The sequence below is a fragment of the Macrotis lagotis genome, chromosome 1 (assembly GCF_037893015.1).
Source record: "Macrotis lagotis isolate mMagLag1 chromosome 1, bilby.v1.9.chrom.fasta, whole genome shotgun sequence".
Taxonomy (NCBI): Eukaryota; Metazoa; Chordata; class Mammalia; order Peramelemorphia; family Peramelidae; genus Macrotis; species Macrotis lagotis.
In genome coordinates this window covers 485970828-485992234 of record NC_133658.1, presented here as the reverse complement: position 1 = coordinate 485992234, position 21407 = coordinate 485970828, and the positions used below count along the sequence as shown (strand labels likewise).

General features: G+C 33.9%; 1 protein-coding gene across 4 annotated transcripts in view; it reads right to left on the bottom strand.

Annotated features, from left to right (window-relative positions):
• TMEM131 (transmembrane protein 131) overlaps positions 1–21407 on the bottom strand; it is a 236478-nt gene that overhangs the window by 135435 nt on the left and 79636 nt on the right. For all 4 annotated transcript variants that reach the window (XM_074213733.1, XM_074213734.1, XM_074213735.1 and 1 more), the window contains exon 2: positions 6852–6913. In XM_074213733.1, the coding sequence (XP_074069834.1) occupies positions 6852–6913 (62 nt within the window). The remainder of the gene's footprint in view (positions 1–6851; positions 6914–21407) is intronic.

The following is a 21407-nucleotide window of genomic DNA, read 5'->3' as shown; positions in this document are numbered from 1 at the left end:
TTTAAATAGGAAAAAAGAAAAAACTGAAGAAAAAAACCAAAAAAACCCATTCTACACTGAATTGATAAAACTAGAAACTACTTTTTAAATATTTTTAAAATACAAAAACCATTAGCCAATTTGATTTTAAAAAGGACAAAAGCAATTACTAATGAATAAAATGAAAAAGGGTAATTCATAATAGAAGAGCCAAATATTAGAAATGATGCTGATCAATTGCATGTCATCAAAATTGATAATTTAAACGAAATAGACAGATGCATATTTTACAAAAAAATAACCTACAGTTTAATAGGAAAACTTATAAAACTTAATCGGATAAAATATATCAAAGCTTCAGGTACTCCCTCCAAAAAAGGCTAGGTTCAGATGTACCTGAGCATCAACAACCCTGGGACAAGACAGGAGATACCAGTGGGAACGAATTCTAATTGTATCCCTTAGCACAGAGTATAGCAAGACACATGTTGAATTGATGAGTTAGTTTCTAATGTTTACAAACAAATTCTATCAAATATCAAAAAACAAGTAATTTTAAAACTAAATAATGTTTGTAAAAATAGAGAAGAGTCCTCCCAAATTCTATGATACAGCTATGGTCTTGACACCTAAACTACAGAAGATAAAGCAGAGAAAAAGATAAACCAATGTCTAATGAGTATCAAGGCAAAATAATATATCTGAACAAAATATTAGCAAAGAGGGTAAAACAACGCATACCAAGAGCTACTTCTTTCTGTAACGAAGAAATGCTAGTAGTCTTTTCAATGAGATCAAAGGAAAAAGCAAGGATGTCCCATTATTGTCACTACTATTACAGTTCCGTAATTAAGTGTCTGAGGCCGGATTTGAACTCAGGTACTCCTGACTCCAGGGCCGGTACTCTATCCATTGCGCCACCTAGCTGCCCCTATATTTGATATAGTTTTTAAAATGCTATAAGATAGCAATAAGACAAGAATGAGAAATTTATGGAATAAATTTATGGAATAAATTTATGGAATAAAAGCAAAACTAGTGCTTTATGCAGATTATATGGTTTATTTAGATAATCTTAAGGATTCAACTAAAAAAAGATGAATAACTTCATTAAAAATGCTAGATATATAAACTCACAAAATCTAGCCTTTTATAGACTATTAACAAAACCCAGTAGAAACAGAAAAAAAATTCTTTAAAAATAACTACTGAATGTATACAAATATCAAGAAATACACCTACCAACATATAGCTAATACAGGATTACAAGTATAAACTTTACAGAAAAATATACTTAAACAAATGGAGAGATACTTGGTTAGGCTGTACCATGATGTATTTTTCTTTGTTTTATGACTGCCAATGTCAAAGAATTTAAAAACAAGGAGCTGGTCTAATAAGATATTTCTTTCTGTACTCTGTTAGGCTAGTCCTTGGAAACCAATTAAAAATGAATTACAAGGGGCGGCTAGGTGGCGTAGTGGATAAAGCACCGGCCCTGGAGTCAGGAGTACCTGGGTTCAAATCTGGTCTCAGACACTTAATAATTACCTAGCTGTGTGGCCTTGGGCAAGCCACTTAACCCCATTTGCCTTACAAAAACCTAAAAAAAAATGAATTACAAAATAAATTAAAAAATTGTGAAAGGAAATGGGCTTAGGGGAGAGAAAAAAAGAAAAAGGAAGGGGAAAGGAAAGAAGAAAACTGATGGAGACCGCACTGGTATCATCACAATGCCAAGAGAAAAGCCCTTAAAATACTGAATTGATCCTATATAGAAAACTCACTGGTGGATACGGAAAAGATTCTCATTAGTAAGACAGGCATGAATGGGTTTATCTGTTTTGCTTGAAGGAACTTTCACATTGATAAGATGTCAAATTCATTTGAGGTTTTTTGAGCATAATGATCAAGAACTCAATAGTCTAGAAATCACTACCAATACCTTAGTTTTCAGGCATCTCCTAGTAAGAGAGTCAAATTTCTATAGTGTAATATACTATGATAAAGTAATGATAAAAATATTAGCACTCAAACTTTGACCCCATGTTGAATGATTTAGGAGGCTAAGTGCTATAATCATGGAACTCTAGATAGCTGAAACTACTACTGTTGTTGATTGGTTTTTAACACAACCTCCTATACAAAAGATTCCTAATAGAGGTATCAAATATAACTGAAACCAGCAGGCAAAGTCAAATAAAAAGTTTAGAATCACAGGTCACAGTGAAACAAAATTAAAATAAAAAATAGCCAGATATAACTAAGCAAAAATTTCTTTAACCAAGTAGTTAGTCATTCAGCCTCTGTTTGAAGACCACCAGTAATAGAAAATTCACTACCTCTCAACCTAATAATCCATTCTACTCGGGGAAGGAAGGTGCTTGGATGGACCGCCAATATTAATAGTTTTTTTAAAAATATATGATTTGACAAACTCTTGGCCTTGACTTTATCCTTCATTATTCCTGAGTCAGTATCTTTTAGAGGAAATTTTACTTTTCCAATTACGTCTACCCAACCACTTAGAAACCACAACAAATTATTTGTCAAAGGCAGAGGTAACAGAACTATGTTTAGAAAATTATATGAAGTTTAACAAACAAAAAGAAAGAAACATTCTTTCTAGGAGATGCAGTAGATAGAATGATAGACACAGGTGTCATGGAAAATGTAAGTTTGAATCTAGCCTCAGACACTTATGAGCTGTGACCCTGAGCAACTTAGATTTAATGTGCCTCAACTTCTTGTAAAATGGAGATGATAACAGCACCTACTGTAGAGAGTTACTGTGAGGTTCAGTTGAGATAACTTTGTAAACCTTAAAGTACTATATAAATGCTAGCTATTTTTAGTCCAGGTCATAAATACTCAGCAAGTCTGACGTATCTCCCTCCAAATATAGCTAAAGAAGCTCTGTTATTGAGCTCAGAGGTCACGTAACATTTCAGAAATCTAGAGCTCCTAGAAACTTTAGCCATCCAGGCAAATTCTCTTACTTTATAGATGCCTAACAAAGGCACAGAGAGGTTTCAAATTGAGTGACCTATCTGCTTTTGGTACTCCTAGGGATCTCTAGAACACAAGAGCCTAGAGACTATAGGTAAAATAATAGCATAAATCATGGAAAGAGTTTGCTGGGCTGTGGAATCAGTGAAGAAGTAACTAGAGAATCTGCAGTTGTGTAGGTAAAAGATTTGGTTTTAGTTTTGAAGAATAGAATGTCTAATTCAAAAATCTCTTCACCTATCAGAAGTTTAATAACTATTCCATAATCTATTCTGTATTTTTCCTACCTAAAAATTTACAAAAAATGGAAAAAAAATTCAAAGGTCAGGACTAAGAATTTAACATAAGAAATGACCAATTAATGAGGAACATGCAAAATATAATCAAGTTTACACATGTGTGTATACACACACACACAGTATGAATGCATATCTTTTTATCTACTATGCATGTACATTTAATGCCATTTATAAAAAAAAGTTTGAGGAATCAATAAATTTAAAATATTTGCAACAGAGTAAAAGCAAAAAGTGGTGTGAATTTTCAAATATTCAAGTACTGAAACTACTTGCTAACTGTAAGCTTAGAAAACTTTTAAAAATTATTTTGTTTCTTAAATGAGAAATCTCTAAATACCACTACAGTGATGATGAGTGAGGAAGATTCAAGAACAGGAGTTTAGTAACTCTTTTTTATAGTAAAGAGAGGGGAATGAAATAATGGCACTGTGCATGTGTTTGTGTGAGTGTCTGGGTGTGTGTGTGTGTGTGTGTGTGTGTGTGTGTGTGTGAGAGAGAGAGAGAGAGAGAGAGAGAGAGAGGAGAGAGAGAGAGAGGTATAGAAACAGGCCTAGACTGTTTATTACATTTCTTGTCTGAGGAACAGCCTAGCTAAAGTCAAAGAAGTCTATTATCACATAAGTCAGAAGGTGATAAATTTTTAGGTCACAGTAACTCTCAAAGATCACCAAGTCATAGAGGCTTTGTGATCTACAACAATGGAATTAAATACCCGAGATGATGAAATTATGTTATCATTTATTGGAATGAATTTTTGCCTTATCTATTCTGTAGGTATTTCTGTCAGTTCAGCCACACACTCCCCAGGTTCATCTAAGTGTCATTGTCATTTCTTCATCCTGCATAGCAGATACCAGGGTGGAAAAGGCCAAGTGTAGTATTCCCTACCATCATTGCTAATGACATTAGAACAACACTAAAATGAAGGTTGACTTATCCTATATCATTTATATTTGTTGCCTTTTATGTTCCTCCATAAATGATATCTGATTTGCTCAGCTGCAGTTAATGCCATATTGTCTTCAGGTTTGATTTCTTCATCTATCTTGAGGCACTTTGCTTGGGAATGCTGTATGTAACTTACCTTCAGTCATCTTCTTATAGTTTTAGAGAAAAACCCCTTAATATTCTAAACTATATTGTTATTTGCCATGCCATGTCTTCGACTTGTTGGTTTGATAGCACCAAAAATTTTTGGGTTCTTTCAGCTCCTTTATTATTATTATTATTATTATTATTATTATACATTATGCATAGATTAAAATTCTCTAAAATGTGTTAATAGAATCAGTGTCTTTCTTTTTATATTTTACTAGGTCTAGGATGACAAGTTATTTTGCATATGATACCAAATCATATGTAGTAATTTCTTGTTATTATTCTTTCCTCTAATTCAGCAATGATTTCACCATTACTCTCACCAGTATGCCTAACTGCAGGAAACAGCTGGTTATGAAATGATTTCTACATTAGAAATCAATTATTTCAGGGACAGCTAGGTGGTGCAGTGGATAACCCTGGAGTAAGGAGGACCTGAGTTCAAATTCGACCTCACATACTTAATAACTACCTAGCTGTACTAAAATACAAACAAACAAAAAGAAATCAATTATTTCTTACTTAAATTCTGTTATCCAACTCCACTGATTCCAATTACATATATAATCAAATGAAAATTCCTGTTTTGCATAAATCACTCTTCATAACCTGTCTAACCTTCTCCTCTACTCTACAGACTAACTGTTCTTCCTGATCCTTACACACAACACTCCATCCCTAAACTTTATCATTCTGCAGGAGGTCTCATGTTTGAAATATATTCCCTCCTCATCTAAGCCTATTGAAAGCTTTGGTTTTTTTTTCAAGACTCAAGCTTGTCACTGAATTTCTCTTAATCATCATCTTCTGAAATAGATACACTGATGCATTAAACTGAAATTATCTTCATGTTTACTAGTATGCTTGGCAAAATTGCAAAGCAACATAAATAAAATTAACACTTGATTTTGAGGCACAAAAAAACCCAATTCTACCAATATCCTACCTACTCATTCTCTTCTACAAGTAAAACCTGTGAGTTGTCCATCCCTTTGGGTGCAATTTCTATAATATAGTTTCATTTACAATAAGAATATTAATATAGATATAACTACCCCTAATCTTCTAACCATGTATCAAAGTGTTGTCCACTGGATAGAGATCACACCTTAAAAATCTCAAGAATTTACACAATATAAAAGGCCACATTCCTAACTAATGAGAATGGGTCAGTGGGGGGGATTGCTTTAGGATAAAAATGACTCCTGGGATTTTTGCCTTTGCCTCAGTCTCTCTAATTGACTGGGGCCCGTTCCTCAAGAAATGAATAAAACTTTCTCTTATAAAAAAAAGAATTTATACAATATTTGAAAGAATCTAGGTATAGCTCATGATTAACATCTTCCTCTGCCATCAGCATCAATTCTCAAAAGAAGGGGAGTTGAGAGGACTCAGAACCTTTTTGTACTTTTATGGCCTTTCAGTGACAACTTTGTCCTACTGTTGAAAGCCTATGGTCAAATTGTACCATACTGATAAAATCAGTTGGCCATACCTTACTGTCAAAGGATTATTGCCAAAAAAAAAATCATAGTAGCAGCAAATACACTATTTAGAAACAGTTCAACTTTACTATATTAGCCTAAGTTGTCCCATAAAATTACCATACTGTTGTTCTGTCTGGCATTAGGGTAATGCCTTGGTTCCTCAATAACATAGGAAAGATTCCATATATATAAAAGGCCAAGGTCTCCCACTCTATCCTGACCATCACCAAAAATCTTGTTTCTTACTAAATCAATCTATGGGGCAAAGACAGCTCTGAAAGAGGCAATAAGAAAGATGTTTTTGTACAACATTCCCTTACTATAATCAACATAATGTCCAAGTCATGCCATCATTCATATAATGTTATGGTCTTCTATGATAAAGAAGGATATCCATCAGTCATGAGTTTTACTGGATGCCATGGCTAAAAAATTCAACATTTAGTTTTAATCATGTGGCAATAAAACTTTTTCACATTTCATTAGGATAATCCACAGAGTGGCCACAGTATGGTCAAAATCATTGTTAGTTTTGACAATTATTTGTGAGTATTAGCACTTACCTGGCTTAGTACCTCCAATTCCATATATCTTCGTAAAGGCACAAAAATGACACCAAAATAAAAATTAAAAATCCAAATCCACAAAGCCATCCAAATGCATAAATTAACAGTACAGTTCTACCTAAGAATTTTTTGCATAGGTCATATGGAAAATGGCTTGTGCACAAAGTAATTCATTCATGAACTAGTTTTTTAAACATACATTTTGTTATCACAAGAATATAGCTAGTTCCTTAATTTGCTAAATTTCTTATTCATTTCTCCCAACTCTATTTTATACAAATCTGAAGTTTAATCTCAGAAATCTGAAAAACTTCAAAGATAACAGGGAAAACTACTCTGATTTTTTTAAAGGAAAAATTTGGATTAATATCTAAATTAGCAAATTAAAAATATTTGAATATAAAACTTGTTACCTGCAAAAGTCCTCCATCATCAAAACGTAGCACTTCTATTATGCTATCCGATTGAATGAATGCTGTGAAAACAAAACAATGGAATTTTATTCATAAGAATGCAAATTAAATTTCAGTCTCTAATTACAGACTAGAAATTTTAACAAGTCCCATATTCTAAACATGGATTTTATTTGGTGGTTCACATCAAAATATAAAAATTAATCCAGCATGAGAACATTCAGTATAATAATACAACCAGTATAATGTACAATCTCAATAATAAGTAGTTTTAACTTTAACTTTCTATCCACCAGACTTTACAAAGTAATGACTAATTTTGCATGAACATCGTAACTTTGGTAATTATGACCTCAGAAACAAAAAGTTACAAAATGATCCTTCATCCTATAGAGCAAATTTCCAACTTGGCACTAGTGATGATAGAAAAGGGGTTTGAGGGTGCTAATAATCCCCCCCTTTTTTTGGCTCATATACTAAATGTGAGATCCTTGTCCAAGAGCAAACAAATGAGTACTCTATAGGAGGAATTAAAGTATAATTAATTTTGATTTTGATCACTGAATATAAAGCCAAACAAGTACTTTTGATGGTAGCAAAGAACTAAAAAAAATAGGTAATATTATAAATGGAATAAAAGATAAACAAATTAAGGCACATGAATGGATTGGGAATATTATTCTGCCATGGGAAACAGTGATTATGATGAATACTGAGAAGTATGGAACAAGTTATAGAAATTGATGCACAGTAAAGTAAGCAGAGCCAAGAAAATACCATATACAATTACAATAACACAAACAAACTACTATAAGAGAACTGAAAAGTGGATGCTAAAAAATTACAAAGAATTGGCCCCAAAGAAAAAATATACAAAGACACTTTCCCTTACTCCTTTGCTAGGGTAGAAGGATCCACGAATCTTTAAATATTACATATTTTTTCAACTTAATGATTAAGTTTTGCTGGTTGTTTTTTTCTTCCTCTTTAAAAAAAACTGTTAACAGAAATGGTGTCTAGGAGGATGGGAAGGATTATAGAAGGAAATTTTAAAAATTTTCAAAAGGAGGAAAAAATTTGGAAAGATTCAAAAGTTAAAAAACAAGAGTACAAATTGTATATAAGATGTCTACCTGCCAGCATGAATAGTTTTTAAATTCAAAGTTTGGATAGTATTGCACATATACCAAGTGAGAAATTATTGGTTTATGATGTGGTCAAATCACCAATTTAATTTTATAAAAATATAAAATGAGTATCAAACTAGAAGAATAGAAGTGAGAAAAAAATGTATGCAATTTAAACCAACTTAAGCAAATGATGAAAACAGGAAAAGATAAATTAACAGGGGTAGCTAGGTGGCACAATGGATAAAGTGCAGACCCTGAAGTCAGGAGGACCTGAATTCAAATCTGGACTCACACTTACTAATTTGCCTAGCTGTAACCTGACTGCCTTCATTAAATGAAAATGTTTTAAAAAAGAATAAATTAACAAATAAATCCATTAACGTCCTTAGAAGATTACAATCTATGCAAGTTAGTTGACATAATGAGGAGATTAAAAAAGTTTAGGAACTGTCTCAACCAACATAGGACTCAAACATTGGACTCAAAAGGTAACAGCTATTTTGTATATAAGCTAATTAATAAATTCACATGGAAGAGCTCATGGATAACTACAGTTTGCCTCAGAAAAGAGCATGAACAGCAGACACAATAAACAAGTTTTTGGAAAGCTTAGCAGAAAGTTGAATGAAGCAATACTACCTCCCAAGAGCATTTAAAGATTAAACTGTTAAGACAATATATGAAAAAATATAAAAGATGTTATGAAGGTCCTTTAAAAAAACTTGTTCCACTATCAAAGCCCGGGGAATCACTATATTTTGGCATTATCACAGATTGTAATGTACTACATAAGGAAGTAAAAACAACTAAAGCAAACAAAAGACAAAAAGAACAGCTATACTAAACCAAATACTCTGTATAATGACAACAAAATTTTGAGGGCAAAGAGGAATCAATTCTTAAGGCATTTCAAATAAGATGGGACACCAAAAAGTTGGGGGAAAATTCTCTACCTCACATTGGGTGAATCCTTGTGGCAAAATTGTAGGAACATATGGGAAAAAAATAGCGCAGGATGGGCAGACACAGATGATTTGTCATGAGTATCACTGGAAGTAATATACAGATCCATTAGAGAATTATTATCAAAAGAAAAAAGGTAACAGAATTCAAAGAATGAACCCATGTCTATTTTCCCACATAAATAAAAATTTTTATGTTAATAAGTATACAGAGGGCATTCTTAATATAGGTTTGAGAAAGAAAGAGTGGAGTTTTCACATACAATACAGAAAGCTACTAAACAGAAAGCTGTTTAATTCATACAACACAAATAACTAAAAGGTATACAAATTAAGACTCCACTATCCTTATTTTTTCTATACTACAAAATTATTCAGGTCTGTTAAAAGTTTCTGCCTTCTGCAACATATCTGAGACACATACTAAAGTCATTTAAAAAATTATTTGAAAAATATAAATGGAAATTTACTTTATCCAACTTCTATTAGTATCATGTGAAATACAAAAAAGGGAGAGACAGATCTATGCAACACTGGTGTTTGTCATTGTCATAGTGAGAGACAGCATTAATGTAAAAGAAGCAGCATTGACATAGGATTTGAATTCCAACTCTATCCCTTCATATTTGTTTTTTGGGGGAAGTGACTTAAATCTCTCAGTGCCTTAATTTCCTCATCTAAAAAAATGTGGGGTGGGGGAGGGGGTAGCTAAGTGATTCATTGAATAGACCACCAGTCCTTAAATCAGGAGGCCTTCAATTCAAATCTAGTTTAGACACTTGAAACTTAATCCCACTGCTCCACAATTCCCCCCCCCCCCCCCACATAAAGTATATAGTTTTCTAAAAGGGAAGCAGTTAGGTGGCATAGTAGATAGAAGGCTAGGCTTGGAGTCAGGGAGATTCATCTACCTGAGTTCAAATCTGACTTAATTCTGCCTCAGTCCCTCATCTGTAAAATAAGGAAGAAAAGGAAATGGCAAATCACTCCAGGATCTTTACCAAGAAAAACCCAAATGGGATCACAAACAGACATAACTGAAATAACTAAAACAACAAAATAAGGGCTTGCACCAGATGATTTCAAAGGTGCATTCCAAATCTTTACCTTAGAATCACATAGGTATTAATGTATAAACCCATTTATCATCTATGATCTATGATCCTGTCTCACATGGAGTTAAAACGGAAGAGAAAATCCTTGTAAATGATGAGGTCAACCAGATGACCCTATGTGAAGATAACTATACTGAATGTACTAATTCACCAAATGAGATTTATACTAGCTCAAGAAAAATTGGTCTAAATATTCACAATAGAAGGGAAAAGTTAGTTGAAAAGTGGTCATTATTTAACTGGACAGATAAATAAGCAACCCATAGATTTGATCTGTATCAAGAGGAGAAAAGAAGACTAAATTGCCTTTTGGAAATTTTGCACTCCTTAACCATACCAAGCTTTTCTCAGAAAGAAGTGCCTATCTTTGTTTAGCTGGTTTTTGTTTTGGCAAGGCAATGGGATTAAGTGACTTGTCCAAGGTCCATCTTTTTTAATGACACCATCCTCACTCACAATGCTAGAGGGCTTCAAATTATAAAATACTATAGTATCCCCCCAAAAATAAAGTTGAGGGTTACCCAGAAAGGAAATGGAGTACAGGATGAATGTGCATAACTCACAAACATCACCAAATAAGATCTGTATAAGAAATATAAAAAAGGATGTCAGAGAAATCTAGAAACATATATATTTTAAAATGGGTTAATCATATAGTGAGAGGTAGGGTTAACTAAGTGGCAGACGTCAATGGGACATGAAAAATCAAGAGAATTTGAAAATCCCCCTAACACTAAAAAGATGTCAGAAGATACCCTGGCAGATTTACCAGAAGATGTGGGGAAGAATCCTAAAGGAAAGAAGTACATAAAAGGGTTAAAATCTGAATCATAATAGCAGGATAGCCCATGTTGTTTTGATCAATACATCCTTGTTTTTTGGCTCAAGAGGGATCTTTCAGAATAGCATGGGAACATTCTAAATTGTTCAAGAGCTGAGTAGATAACTTTTTTTAATTTTAAAAAAGTTGGTCAGATTTCCTCCAACAATATTCAAATTTACTTATCAATGACAAATTTTAAATGAAAAGACTAGTCTTTTATATATGTAAAACATATGGTTATATGTATTTAGGTATATATCTGTGCACACGCACACATATAAAGATAGCTATCAATATAAGTCATTCCTCACAGCATAAAAGAGTTCAATATATTCATGACAGTTTATTCAGTAATTCCTCAATTAAGTTGTCACATAATCTGAGTCCATATTTTTGTTAGTACAAGTAATGCTACTACAAATATTTTGGCATGCCTAAGTAAGATTCATAGGAAAAGACTCTGATGTTAGGAAAGATTGAAGGGAAAAGGGGAAAGCAAAAATGTAAAGATAGACTCAGAAACAATGAACATAAACTTGGTTAGACTGAAAGGTAGTAGCAGGCCAAAAGGGTTTAGTGTGCTACAGTTCATGGGGTCCCAAAGAGTTGAATATGACTAGACAATAGCAATATATGAGACACTTATTTCTACTTTTTTGAATTAGAGAAACCAAATAATAAGGTCACTTGATCAAATAGCGTGGATAGTTTGATAACTTTTCTGGCATAGTTTAAGACAGTGTATTTTTGTGCTAATCATTCTTCCCAAAGTCACTCCAAGTTCTATTTCTTTTACTGCTTTTGCAAATGTGCAGGGTAATATCTGTCTTATTTTAGTGTCTATTTCTCTTATTATCCATAATTCTGAATATTTTTAATATGGTTGATGTTAGTTTGCATCTTTTTGAAAATCATCAATTCATATCTTTGACTCTATTGGAAAGTATTCAAGCTATACAGTCATAGTCATACACACACACACACACACACACACACACACACACACACGCATATGCATCCATTTCCTAGAAATTTTGGATATCAGATTAAAGATATTTAGTCCAAAATTTGAGAAAAGAAACCAGTTAATTTTCTTATTTTGTTTTATTGTTTTGGTTTGTCAAAAACTTTTAAATTTTATGTAAACAAATGATCAGTATCCTAAACTGTGACTATAAATTTTCCCATCTCAGTTGTGCAAATCATAACTGTCCTATCTCCTTTAGTATTTTCCTAATTTTTTCATAACTCTTTCCTTTAGATTATTCATTGGGCATTCAATTACTGAAATATGCTCCTTTCAGACTATTTTCTGGCAGATTATTTTTGAGTAAGCAAGAGTTCTTGTCAAGAATCTCTTCATTCCAGTGATTTCTATGAATAGATTAATATCTCATAGATAGTTGTCTTTTCTGGTTTTAGATCTTGCTTATCAATTCACTGGCCTATACTTTTCTATTTTTCTAAAACTAGAAATCAAAGAGTTTTGAAGATTACTGATTAAAAGTCTGGGATCTTGAGGCATTGGCTCCTATACAATCCCTTTTTTTTTGGAGGATAGGGATATTATATACCTTAAAATATTTGTCTTTTTGTTTGTTTGTTTGTTTGTATTGGGGGGTATCCTCTTAGTGGTTTGGCATAGCAATGAAGCTGCAGATAAATTTTAGTATACTACTAAATCTGGAAATACTACTAAATCAGGAAAACTGAATTTCCTTTTAAGTATTTATTCCTTATTTCTATAAAGACTTTTAATAGTATATACATACATACATATAAATATATGTATGTATATATGTGTGTGTGTCACTTTTAAGTTAACAGAAGTTATTTCAAAATTAAGACCACTTTCTATTTTTCATCCTGCTTTTTGTTAGAAATGGGCAGAAATGCTGATGATTTTTGTAAATTTATTTTGCATTCTACTACCATTCTTTAGTTTTTTCTCATTGATTTTCTTTTTTTTTTTTGATTTGCCTAATTCTACTTTATTGTTACGAGGTGGGAGAGGATTTTCTAAGCATTTTAATGAACTATTAACTGTAAATGCATTTTGTTTATTTTTAATAATTTGTTCTTCCTTTCTATGTATTTTGATCAAATTAGTTAACAGCTACAAGGGAAATTTAGACAATGTAAAATAAAACAATACATACAATGTCAACAATGCGTTACTGTGTCAAATTAAAAAATAAAAAACCAAAAAAATGAATGCTACAAAATTATAAAGAACAGAAGTGGGATATCTACAAGTGTTACAACATTACCATAAATTTTCAGATTTCTTTCAATATAAGTATACTGTATAATAAATTTGTTCTGATGCTAACTAAAATTGCTAATATATATGTGAATTATATTCCTCTTTCCTTTTGATATGGGGAAGACATTTTGCAAGAGGGAAGGAGAGAGGGAAGACTGGGAAAACTGGGAAAAATTATGGTCTTAGGCATTTGAAACATAGAATGTGTCAAATTCTGGTTTCTTTATCTTTTTTTTTTTTGGTTTCTGCAAGGCAATGGGGCTAAGTGACTTGTCCAAGGCCACAGTTATTAAGTATTGTGTGTTTGTGGCTGCATTTGAACTCAGGTCCTCCTAACACCAGGCTCGGTGCTTTATCCACTGTGCCACCTAACTGTCTCCTTCTTGTTTCTTTCTTAAGTATTCTGCCTTCTCTACCATTTTACTGGCAAATTTAGTCAACCCATAAAATTATAATTAAGTTTTTTCTTTCTTCATCATATTCCATTTTATTTTTTTTCCTTACTCTAATCTAATCCCAGTTTCTTCCTATAGACCACTCACTACCATCTCCACAAAATTTTTTAACCTTTCCTTTTTCCCAGGCAAGAGAAGAATATAGTTTGGAATTCTAGCTATTCCCTGTCTCTTCCTGCCCTCAATTTCTCTCTTAGCATGAATCACATTATTGCATAACATTACTTTCAAGAAAATATTAGTTTATTAATTCAATTTATCTCCATATTCATTTTTTCCTCATTTTCACTAGATACCTCTGATTTACTGCACTCTTCACATCAACCCTTTAGCAGTATTACCCAATCAGATATAAATACTATCCGAAGATGTTAGTTATGTAAGAACTTAAATTCCTTTTGCCTAGAGAGGAACTGTGTGTGGTACAATAGAAAGAGCACAGAATTTAGATTCAGAAGATGTAGTTTTGAATTGTAGGTCAGTCATGTACTAGCTGTGTGACTCTAAGCACATAACTTCTCTCTGGGTTTCAGTTTCCTCATCTATAACAAGAGGATTAACTAGAGGACTTCAAAAGTCCTTGCAGTTCTTGTCCCTTCATGGACTTTGTACATAAGTGTTCTCTATATTCCTTTTCAATCTTTGACATCCATCTGTGTACCTCCTTTCTCAGAAATACTAACTTATTAAGGAGACAGTGTACTGCAATGAAACGGGGACTAGATTTGGAGTCAGAAACCCAAGTTTTGCCTCTCAACACCTGATCATCCAAAGACTTTATTCCTTCATATTCCAGATAATTTACCTGATAAGAGATTTGTACCAGAGAATCTTCCAAAGTTTCTTATGATCACTGTTGACAAGTGATACTAGTTTGACTAGTAGGGTTCCAGTTCCCTTTCTCTGCTCTCTTGTTTGAATGGTACCACCAGGCTTAAGTTCCTTAAATGCCTCATTCCTACATCTGTTTCACATTCCTCCTTTATTAGAGAATTTGGGAAAGATCTTCATTTTTTTGGTCCTAAAGATCAACCAAACTTAATAGAAATAGGGTTGCTAATTCATACATAAGGGTCACTAATCCATACAGGACTCCTGCAGTAATAGTAAAGTTTTTTAACAGTAATTTTTTTGGATTTTTTGTAATTTAATTTATTTTACCAATATTTCCCAACTATATATATTTTGGTTTGGGGTGGAATCAAGTGTTACTGGGTTGCATTTGAAATCTCTACTAAAGATAAAAGGGCAGTTTCCCATTGATATTATATTGGTTTTGTCTCACTGAGTCCTGAGGGTATCTGGAGTATGGACACAGACTTTTAGCCTGCACTCTTGAGATTTGCCTACTAGCAGGTTTTTTTTTTCCCTTCCCTTGTAAGAGTGTGCTAAAGCTTTCTTTACATAGGATGACTCTTTTCATCTGGAATCCACTGTAGCAAAATCCCAGACCTATTAACTTCTTTTCCCACCTCAATCTCCTACATCATAATCCACCCTCCAAAAGTTTTCTTTTGCCAGGGATCAATCCATCAATTTTACCCTCCTGTGCCTAACTAAATTCCTGTTCAGTTTAATGTATTTCTACACCAAATGGCATGTGAACAAAACTTTGTTCAATGCTCTCTTTGCCAGGCCCAAATAAGAGTGAGATTAATGAGATGCCCTATACAACAACCTAACACAAATGTATATGTTTTCTCTTAGTTCTATGCCTTTTTTTCTTCTCTTTTAGTCTTGATTTTAGTTATCTTATTTTAGCATTATCTTATTTTCCTGTGTACTTGATTCTTTCTTCCTGGCTAAGTGAAATATTTTTTCTTTGAAATGGAAGTTCCAGATTTTGTTATAACATTCTTGGTTTCAAACTTACAATCTCTTTCAGAAGGTAACTGGTAAATTTTTTATTTTCATTTTGCTTTATGATTTCTTGAAATACAATAATACAGGGGCAGCTAAATGGCACAGTAAATAGAGCATGGGACCTGGAGTTAGGAGGACCTGAGTTCAAATGTGACCTCATGGGCTTAATTACCTAGCTGTGTGACCTTGAGCAAGTCACTTAATACCACTGCCTTGCAAAAATAAAAAAAAAAAGAATACAATGATATATTTGCCTGATGATCTTTAAATTTCCCTCCTAACCTCTTTTCCAATTAGTTATTTTTAATATTAGATAACTTACCTGTTATTAGAATTTCAATCTTTAGATATTTTTCTAATATCTTTTGTTGCTTTACTGAATCACTGAGTTCTATTTTCTTCACTCTTGGGTAAAAATTTTTATATTCTAAGCTATTTATTTTCTTTCCAATTTTATCTTTACTAAAGAACTCTAATGGCTGTACAATGGATAGAGTGTTGTTGTTGTTGTAGTTTATCCTTAATTTACTAAGACGACCATGACAACAGGGAAGTAATGCCATGACAAGTACATGAATTGATCTGAATGAGGGGGTGTTGTGCAATGTCACCAGTTTCACTTTCTCCTCCCAAGACCTTCAGTGCCATCTGGGTCCAGTGGCTGAATATTAATCAGGATGACTGGAGATTACCAGGGATTCGAGGAAATCAGGGTTAGGTAACTTGCCCAAGGTCACACAACTAATAAATGTCAAGTGTCTCAGAATGGATTTGAACTTGGGTACAGAATACTGAACTTACATAGGAAGACCAAAGTTTAAAATCTAGTTGTAGATATTTGCTACCTGTGTGAATCTGGAAAAGTCCCTTAACCTATCTCCCTCAGTTTCCTCATCTATAAAATGGGGATACTTACACTTATCTCTAAGGGTTTCTGTGAGACTTAAATAAGTATTATATAAATGTTAATGCTTATTATTACTAATATGGATTTTTCCTCTTCTCTTGCTTCATTTCTTTCATCCAGTCTTGGGAATTTGTTGGAACCAAGGATTCCTTTTGTTCATGGTTTTCTTGTTCTTCTAGTAGATGTCATATTCTGCATTTACCTCTTGGGCTTCTTTTAACCCATAGTAATTCTTCATTGTTCTGAGAATTTTCTTATTTTTACTCTTACTTCTAATTCGAATTCCTGGGTTGGTACTCTGTATAAGGATAAGTTCTCTATCTCTTCCTACACATTTAGTTTCTGTCCTCTTCTGTTTATCCAGAACCAAGATATTATAGCAGTTCTGGATGAGGTAATCACGACTGGGGTGCCCCACTCTGCTACAAATTCTGATTTCTATCAGTCTCCAGGTAGTCTCAAATGCAAATCTAACCCTGTCTTTTTTCTTTGCACAAAGTGAGTCTAAATGTTAGTAACTGCACTGCCCCTCAAACCCCGCTCTAACATGGGCTGCCTTAGGTACTACACCATCCCCCTCCCTGAGTAGGCAACCCCTGGGAGCATGCCCTTTGCCTTGCCACATCTGTAAGAGGAACACTGGCTCCACGTCTCCTGGAAAGCCAAAGCACATCTACTTGGCCCTGAAATCCTGCAAAATGACATAAGAGAATCTAGTTCTACAATCAAAATCTCAGTGGTTTCAAGTTCCATTTTTCAGTGGCTGAGCTGCATTAAGGCCTCCCTCATGTATCACTGCTCATAGTAACCAAAAGTTTCTGGTCATATTCTTGAGCAATCCCAAATTGATAAAGGAACTTATGGGTATTTCCTCTAGGTTTATTCCATCATTGCTTTCTTTAGTAGGTGCCTTTTGAAAACTTGGCTAGGGTATTTGCCACAAAGCCGGACTAATCCTTCATGTCATCATCTTAAAAAGAATAATTTTTCTTTGCTTTTTATTCTAATTTTTGCATTCCTCTTATCAAGTGATGGAAGGTAGGTGACTTTAGGTATGACCTCTCAATAAGTCACTAAACTTAAATGTCTCTAAGGTGTTTTTAAAATCTGAGATGTTTTTCTTCTTATTGCCATCTCAACAGCTACTTATAACTTTCTCCTTTAAATTATTCCCAGACAATACAATTCTGTATTTCCAGAAAATACTTTGCCTGGAGACAAATAAATCAACCCAATCTCAGACATTGTACTAAGCAAGGGGACACAAAAAAAGCTCTGGTTGACTTAGAAGAGAGTTCTGTTGTTTACAATCTGATGGGGGGATAAAATGCAAATATACACAAAGCAAACTATATAGAGGATAATAGGAAAATAACCAAAAGAAAGCACTAAGAGTAAGAGGGGTTAGGAAAGGCTTCCTTTAAAATGAGATTCAAGTTGGGACTTAAGCCAAGGGAAATCAACAAGGAGAACTGAAGAGGGAAAATATTCCAGGCACGGCAGTCATAGAAAATGGAGATGAGACATGGACAGTCTTATTTGTGGAACATTCAGGAAGGAAGGCCAGGATTACTGGATCAACAAGTAAAGTATAAGAAGACTGGTAATGTAATAAAAGTCAGATTTTTGAGAAAGGTTTTGGATGCCAAATACAGCATTTTGTATTTGATTTTGGAGGTAAATAGGAGCCACTAATAAGAAAGTAACAAGGTTGGACTAGTGTTTTAAGAAAATCACTTGGTGGATGAATGGAAGATGGATGGGAAGTGACAAAAAACTTGAAGCAGAAGAATCACCAGCATGCTACTGCAATAGTCCAAACATGAGATGATGAGGGCCTAAATTAGCATAATGGCACTGTCAGAAATGAGAAGGTAGCATATTTGAGATATATTTCAAAAGTAAAATTGATATACCTTGGCAAAAGATTGGATATGAGGGTTGAGAAATAGTAAGGAGTTCAGGACATCACAGCCTGAAGATCTGCAAGGTGAAGGCGAGGACTTATGGGAAAAGATAATGAGTTCTGTTTTCGGACATGTTTAATTTAAGATGTGTACTCCCACTATGAGAAAATAAGTCTTCCCTATACTGATTGGAGCATAGAAAAAAATACAAGTTCAGAATTTGGATTGTGAAACACAGCTCTGGAGTATAAAGGAGACATAGAAGACCTAAGAATGTAGAGCTATTCTTCAAGTTTGTTTTGCTCAAAATTCAGGACATATATCTTATGGAGTCAAATTAAAAAATATTTATTATATGACAGGAAATGTGCTAAGGATACAAAGAAAGACAGAGACACATCTTTGCTCCCAAGGAGTTCACATTCTAATGGAAGAAACAATATACAAACAGTTACGTACATGTGAGATCATACAGAAGGTAATATGAAAAGGTAAGGTGTGAGTAGCTGGGGAGATACCATGAAAGGCCTCTTGGATTTGAACTGAATCTTTCAGTAAGTTGGTGAAACTAAGAGGAGGGGATAGAACATTCTAGATATATGGGGCAGCAAACAGAAAGAGACAAAAGCAGGAATCGAAGTTCAAGAAACTGGAAGAAGTCAGTGTTGCTGGAACACAGAGTTCATGGAAATAGTAAAGTATAAGAATATTGGAAAGGCAATTTTGATCTATGCATGTCTTGGAAACAAATGTAAAGACTATGTCAGATTGCCTTCTGTGGGGGGAGGGGGAGGAAAAGGAGGAAGAAGAAAAAAATTGTAAAATTCAAAACTTGCAAAAAAAGATTGGTAAAAACTACCCATGCATGTAAATGGAAAACAAATAAAATATTTACATAATTAAAAAAAAAGATTAGAAAGTGGGGTTAAGAAAGTCTTAACAGGGTCAAATCTTCACTTCAAAAAAAAGTCACTTTGGCAGCCAAGTGGAAGATAGACTAGAATGGGGATAGGTCCATTCCAGATAAGAGAAGATAAGAATTTGAACTAGGGCTGTGACTGAGAATAGATGCTATGAAGCTAGATATTATGAGTTTATGCAGATGAGTGAAAGGAGAACAAGGAGTTAAAAATAAGACCAAAACTGTGGATCTGGTTGACTTAGGATGAGAGTACTGTCCTCTACAATTATCAAGTTGAGAAAAGGGGTAGCTTTGAGAAAGATTTTTAGGTTGAATTCAAAAGGCTTATGAGACATACAATATGACAAGTTCTAAAAGCAAGTTGGTAATTTGGGACTGGAGCTCAGCAGAAACACTAGGGTGGGATCTATGGATCTAGAATCATTTGCATAGAGATAATAGCTTTACCCAAGAGAACAGATGAAATCATCAAGTGATCAGCTCCACTTACAGGTTCTACTTCTTATAGGTAGCCTTACCCAAACCCTCTTAATTCTAATTTCCTTCTGTTAATTATTCCTAATTATCTATATTTGCTTACCTGTTGCCTTTCATTAAATCATGAATTCCTTTTTAGTATCCTTGTGCTCAGCATAGTGCTTGGCACATTAGCAAATCCTTAACAAATATTTATTCACTGACTAAATGAGTGACTACAGATAAAAAGGGAAGAGAGAATAGAGATTAGGAGATACCTTCAAAATGGTGGGCACAGCACAGATGGAAAATCAAAGTAAAAGGAGAAGTTGGATAAATGGAAAAATCAGGAGAGCTTTGTCAAAAATTCTAGAAAGGAGATAACCTACACTGTCAAAAACTGCAGAGAGCATGAAAGATCTACATTGAGTAAAGATGTAATGGAAAAATAATGATTTCATAATTAAGAAATTATTAGTCACTTTGGAGAAGGCAGTTTCACTGTGTCAATGATGGATCAGAAGCCTGATTACAGAGGGTTTAGAAGAGAATGATGGGGTACAGCTAGGTGGGGCACAGTGGATAGGGCACTGGCCCTAGAATCAAGAGGACCTAAGTTCAAATCCAGCCTCAGACACATAATTGCCTAGCTGTATGACCTTGGGCAAGTCACTTTACTCCATTGCCTTATCAAAAAAAAGGAAAAAATATAGTAAAGAACTAAAGGCTATTAATGTGGATGACTTTCTGAAATATAGTAGCCAAGAAGGAGAGGCAAGATAAAGGGGATAGCTAAGGGAGATGGTAGGACCAAGTCAGATTTTGGAGAGGAGGTTGTTTGTTTTAGGATGGAAGCTCTATAGGAATGTTGAAAGCAGCAAGAAAGAAGTTAATATGAAAGGGAAAACTGAAGATAAGAAAGGAGGGATGACTGTATAGGAAATCTGCTAGAGAAATGAGATAGATAAAAGGGGTGTATATGGAAGCAGTAGGTATTTTAGAGTCCAGACTGAAGGAGACAGGGAAGAGGTTTGAATAACGTGAGTTGAGGAAGAGGAAGGAGAATTGGGGAAGCAGGGGGGGGATGGTCAACAGTTTTTCAGTTAAGTATGAAGCTAAATCCTTATCTTTGAGAATGGGAGAAGGTTTGAGAAGAGATGAGGATTAGAATAGTTACTGTAGGAAATGAGATAGGGAGTCAATTAGGGAGGAATAGAATGTTTGCCTTGCTGCAATGAGGGCCCAGTTGAGATTGATAACATTAATTTATAGTGTAGTCTCCTAATCAGTGAAGTTTCATGAAGAAAAGGACCATCCCTCAAGATTACTAGGTTAGCCTGCTGTAGTAGAAAGAATACTAGATTTGGAATTGGAAATTTAAGGTTCAAATTTGATCTCTGTCACTTTCTAGCTTTGTGATCTTGCGCAAGTCACTTAATTTCTTTAGGCCTCAATTTTCTCATCTATAAAATCAAATAAATGAATTCTAGGGTCCCCTTCCAGCTCTGGATTTCATGAACCTATACCACACAGATATTTGGTTAAGAAGGTTAAATTCCTTGGTCTGATAACTTCTCCAGGTTTATCATGTCATTTGTGTATTTTCTTTTCAATACTTCTTGCTATTCTACCTTTTTACTACATCTTTGTGATCCTATTTCCTAAGACCCGAGCCTCTCTAACCAAAGACATGCTATAATATGCAATATATACAGAAAATACTTCACCACAATTCTTTTTGACTAATTTA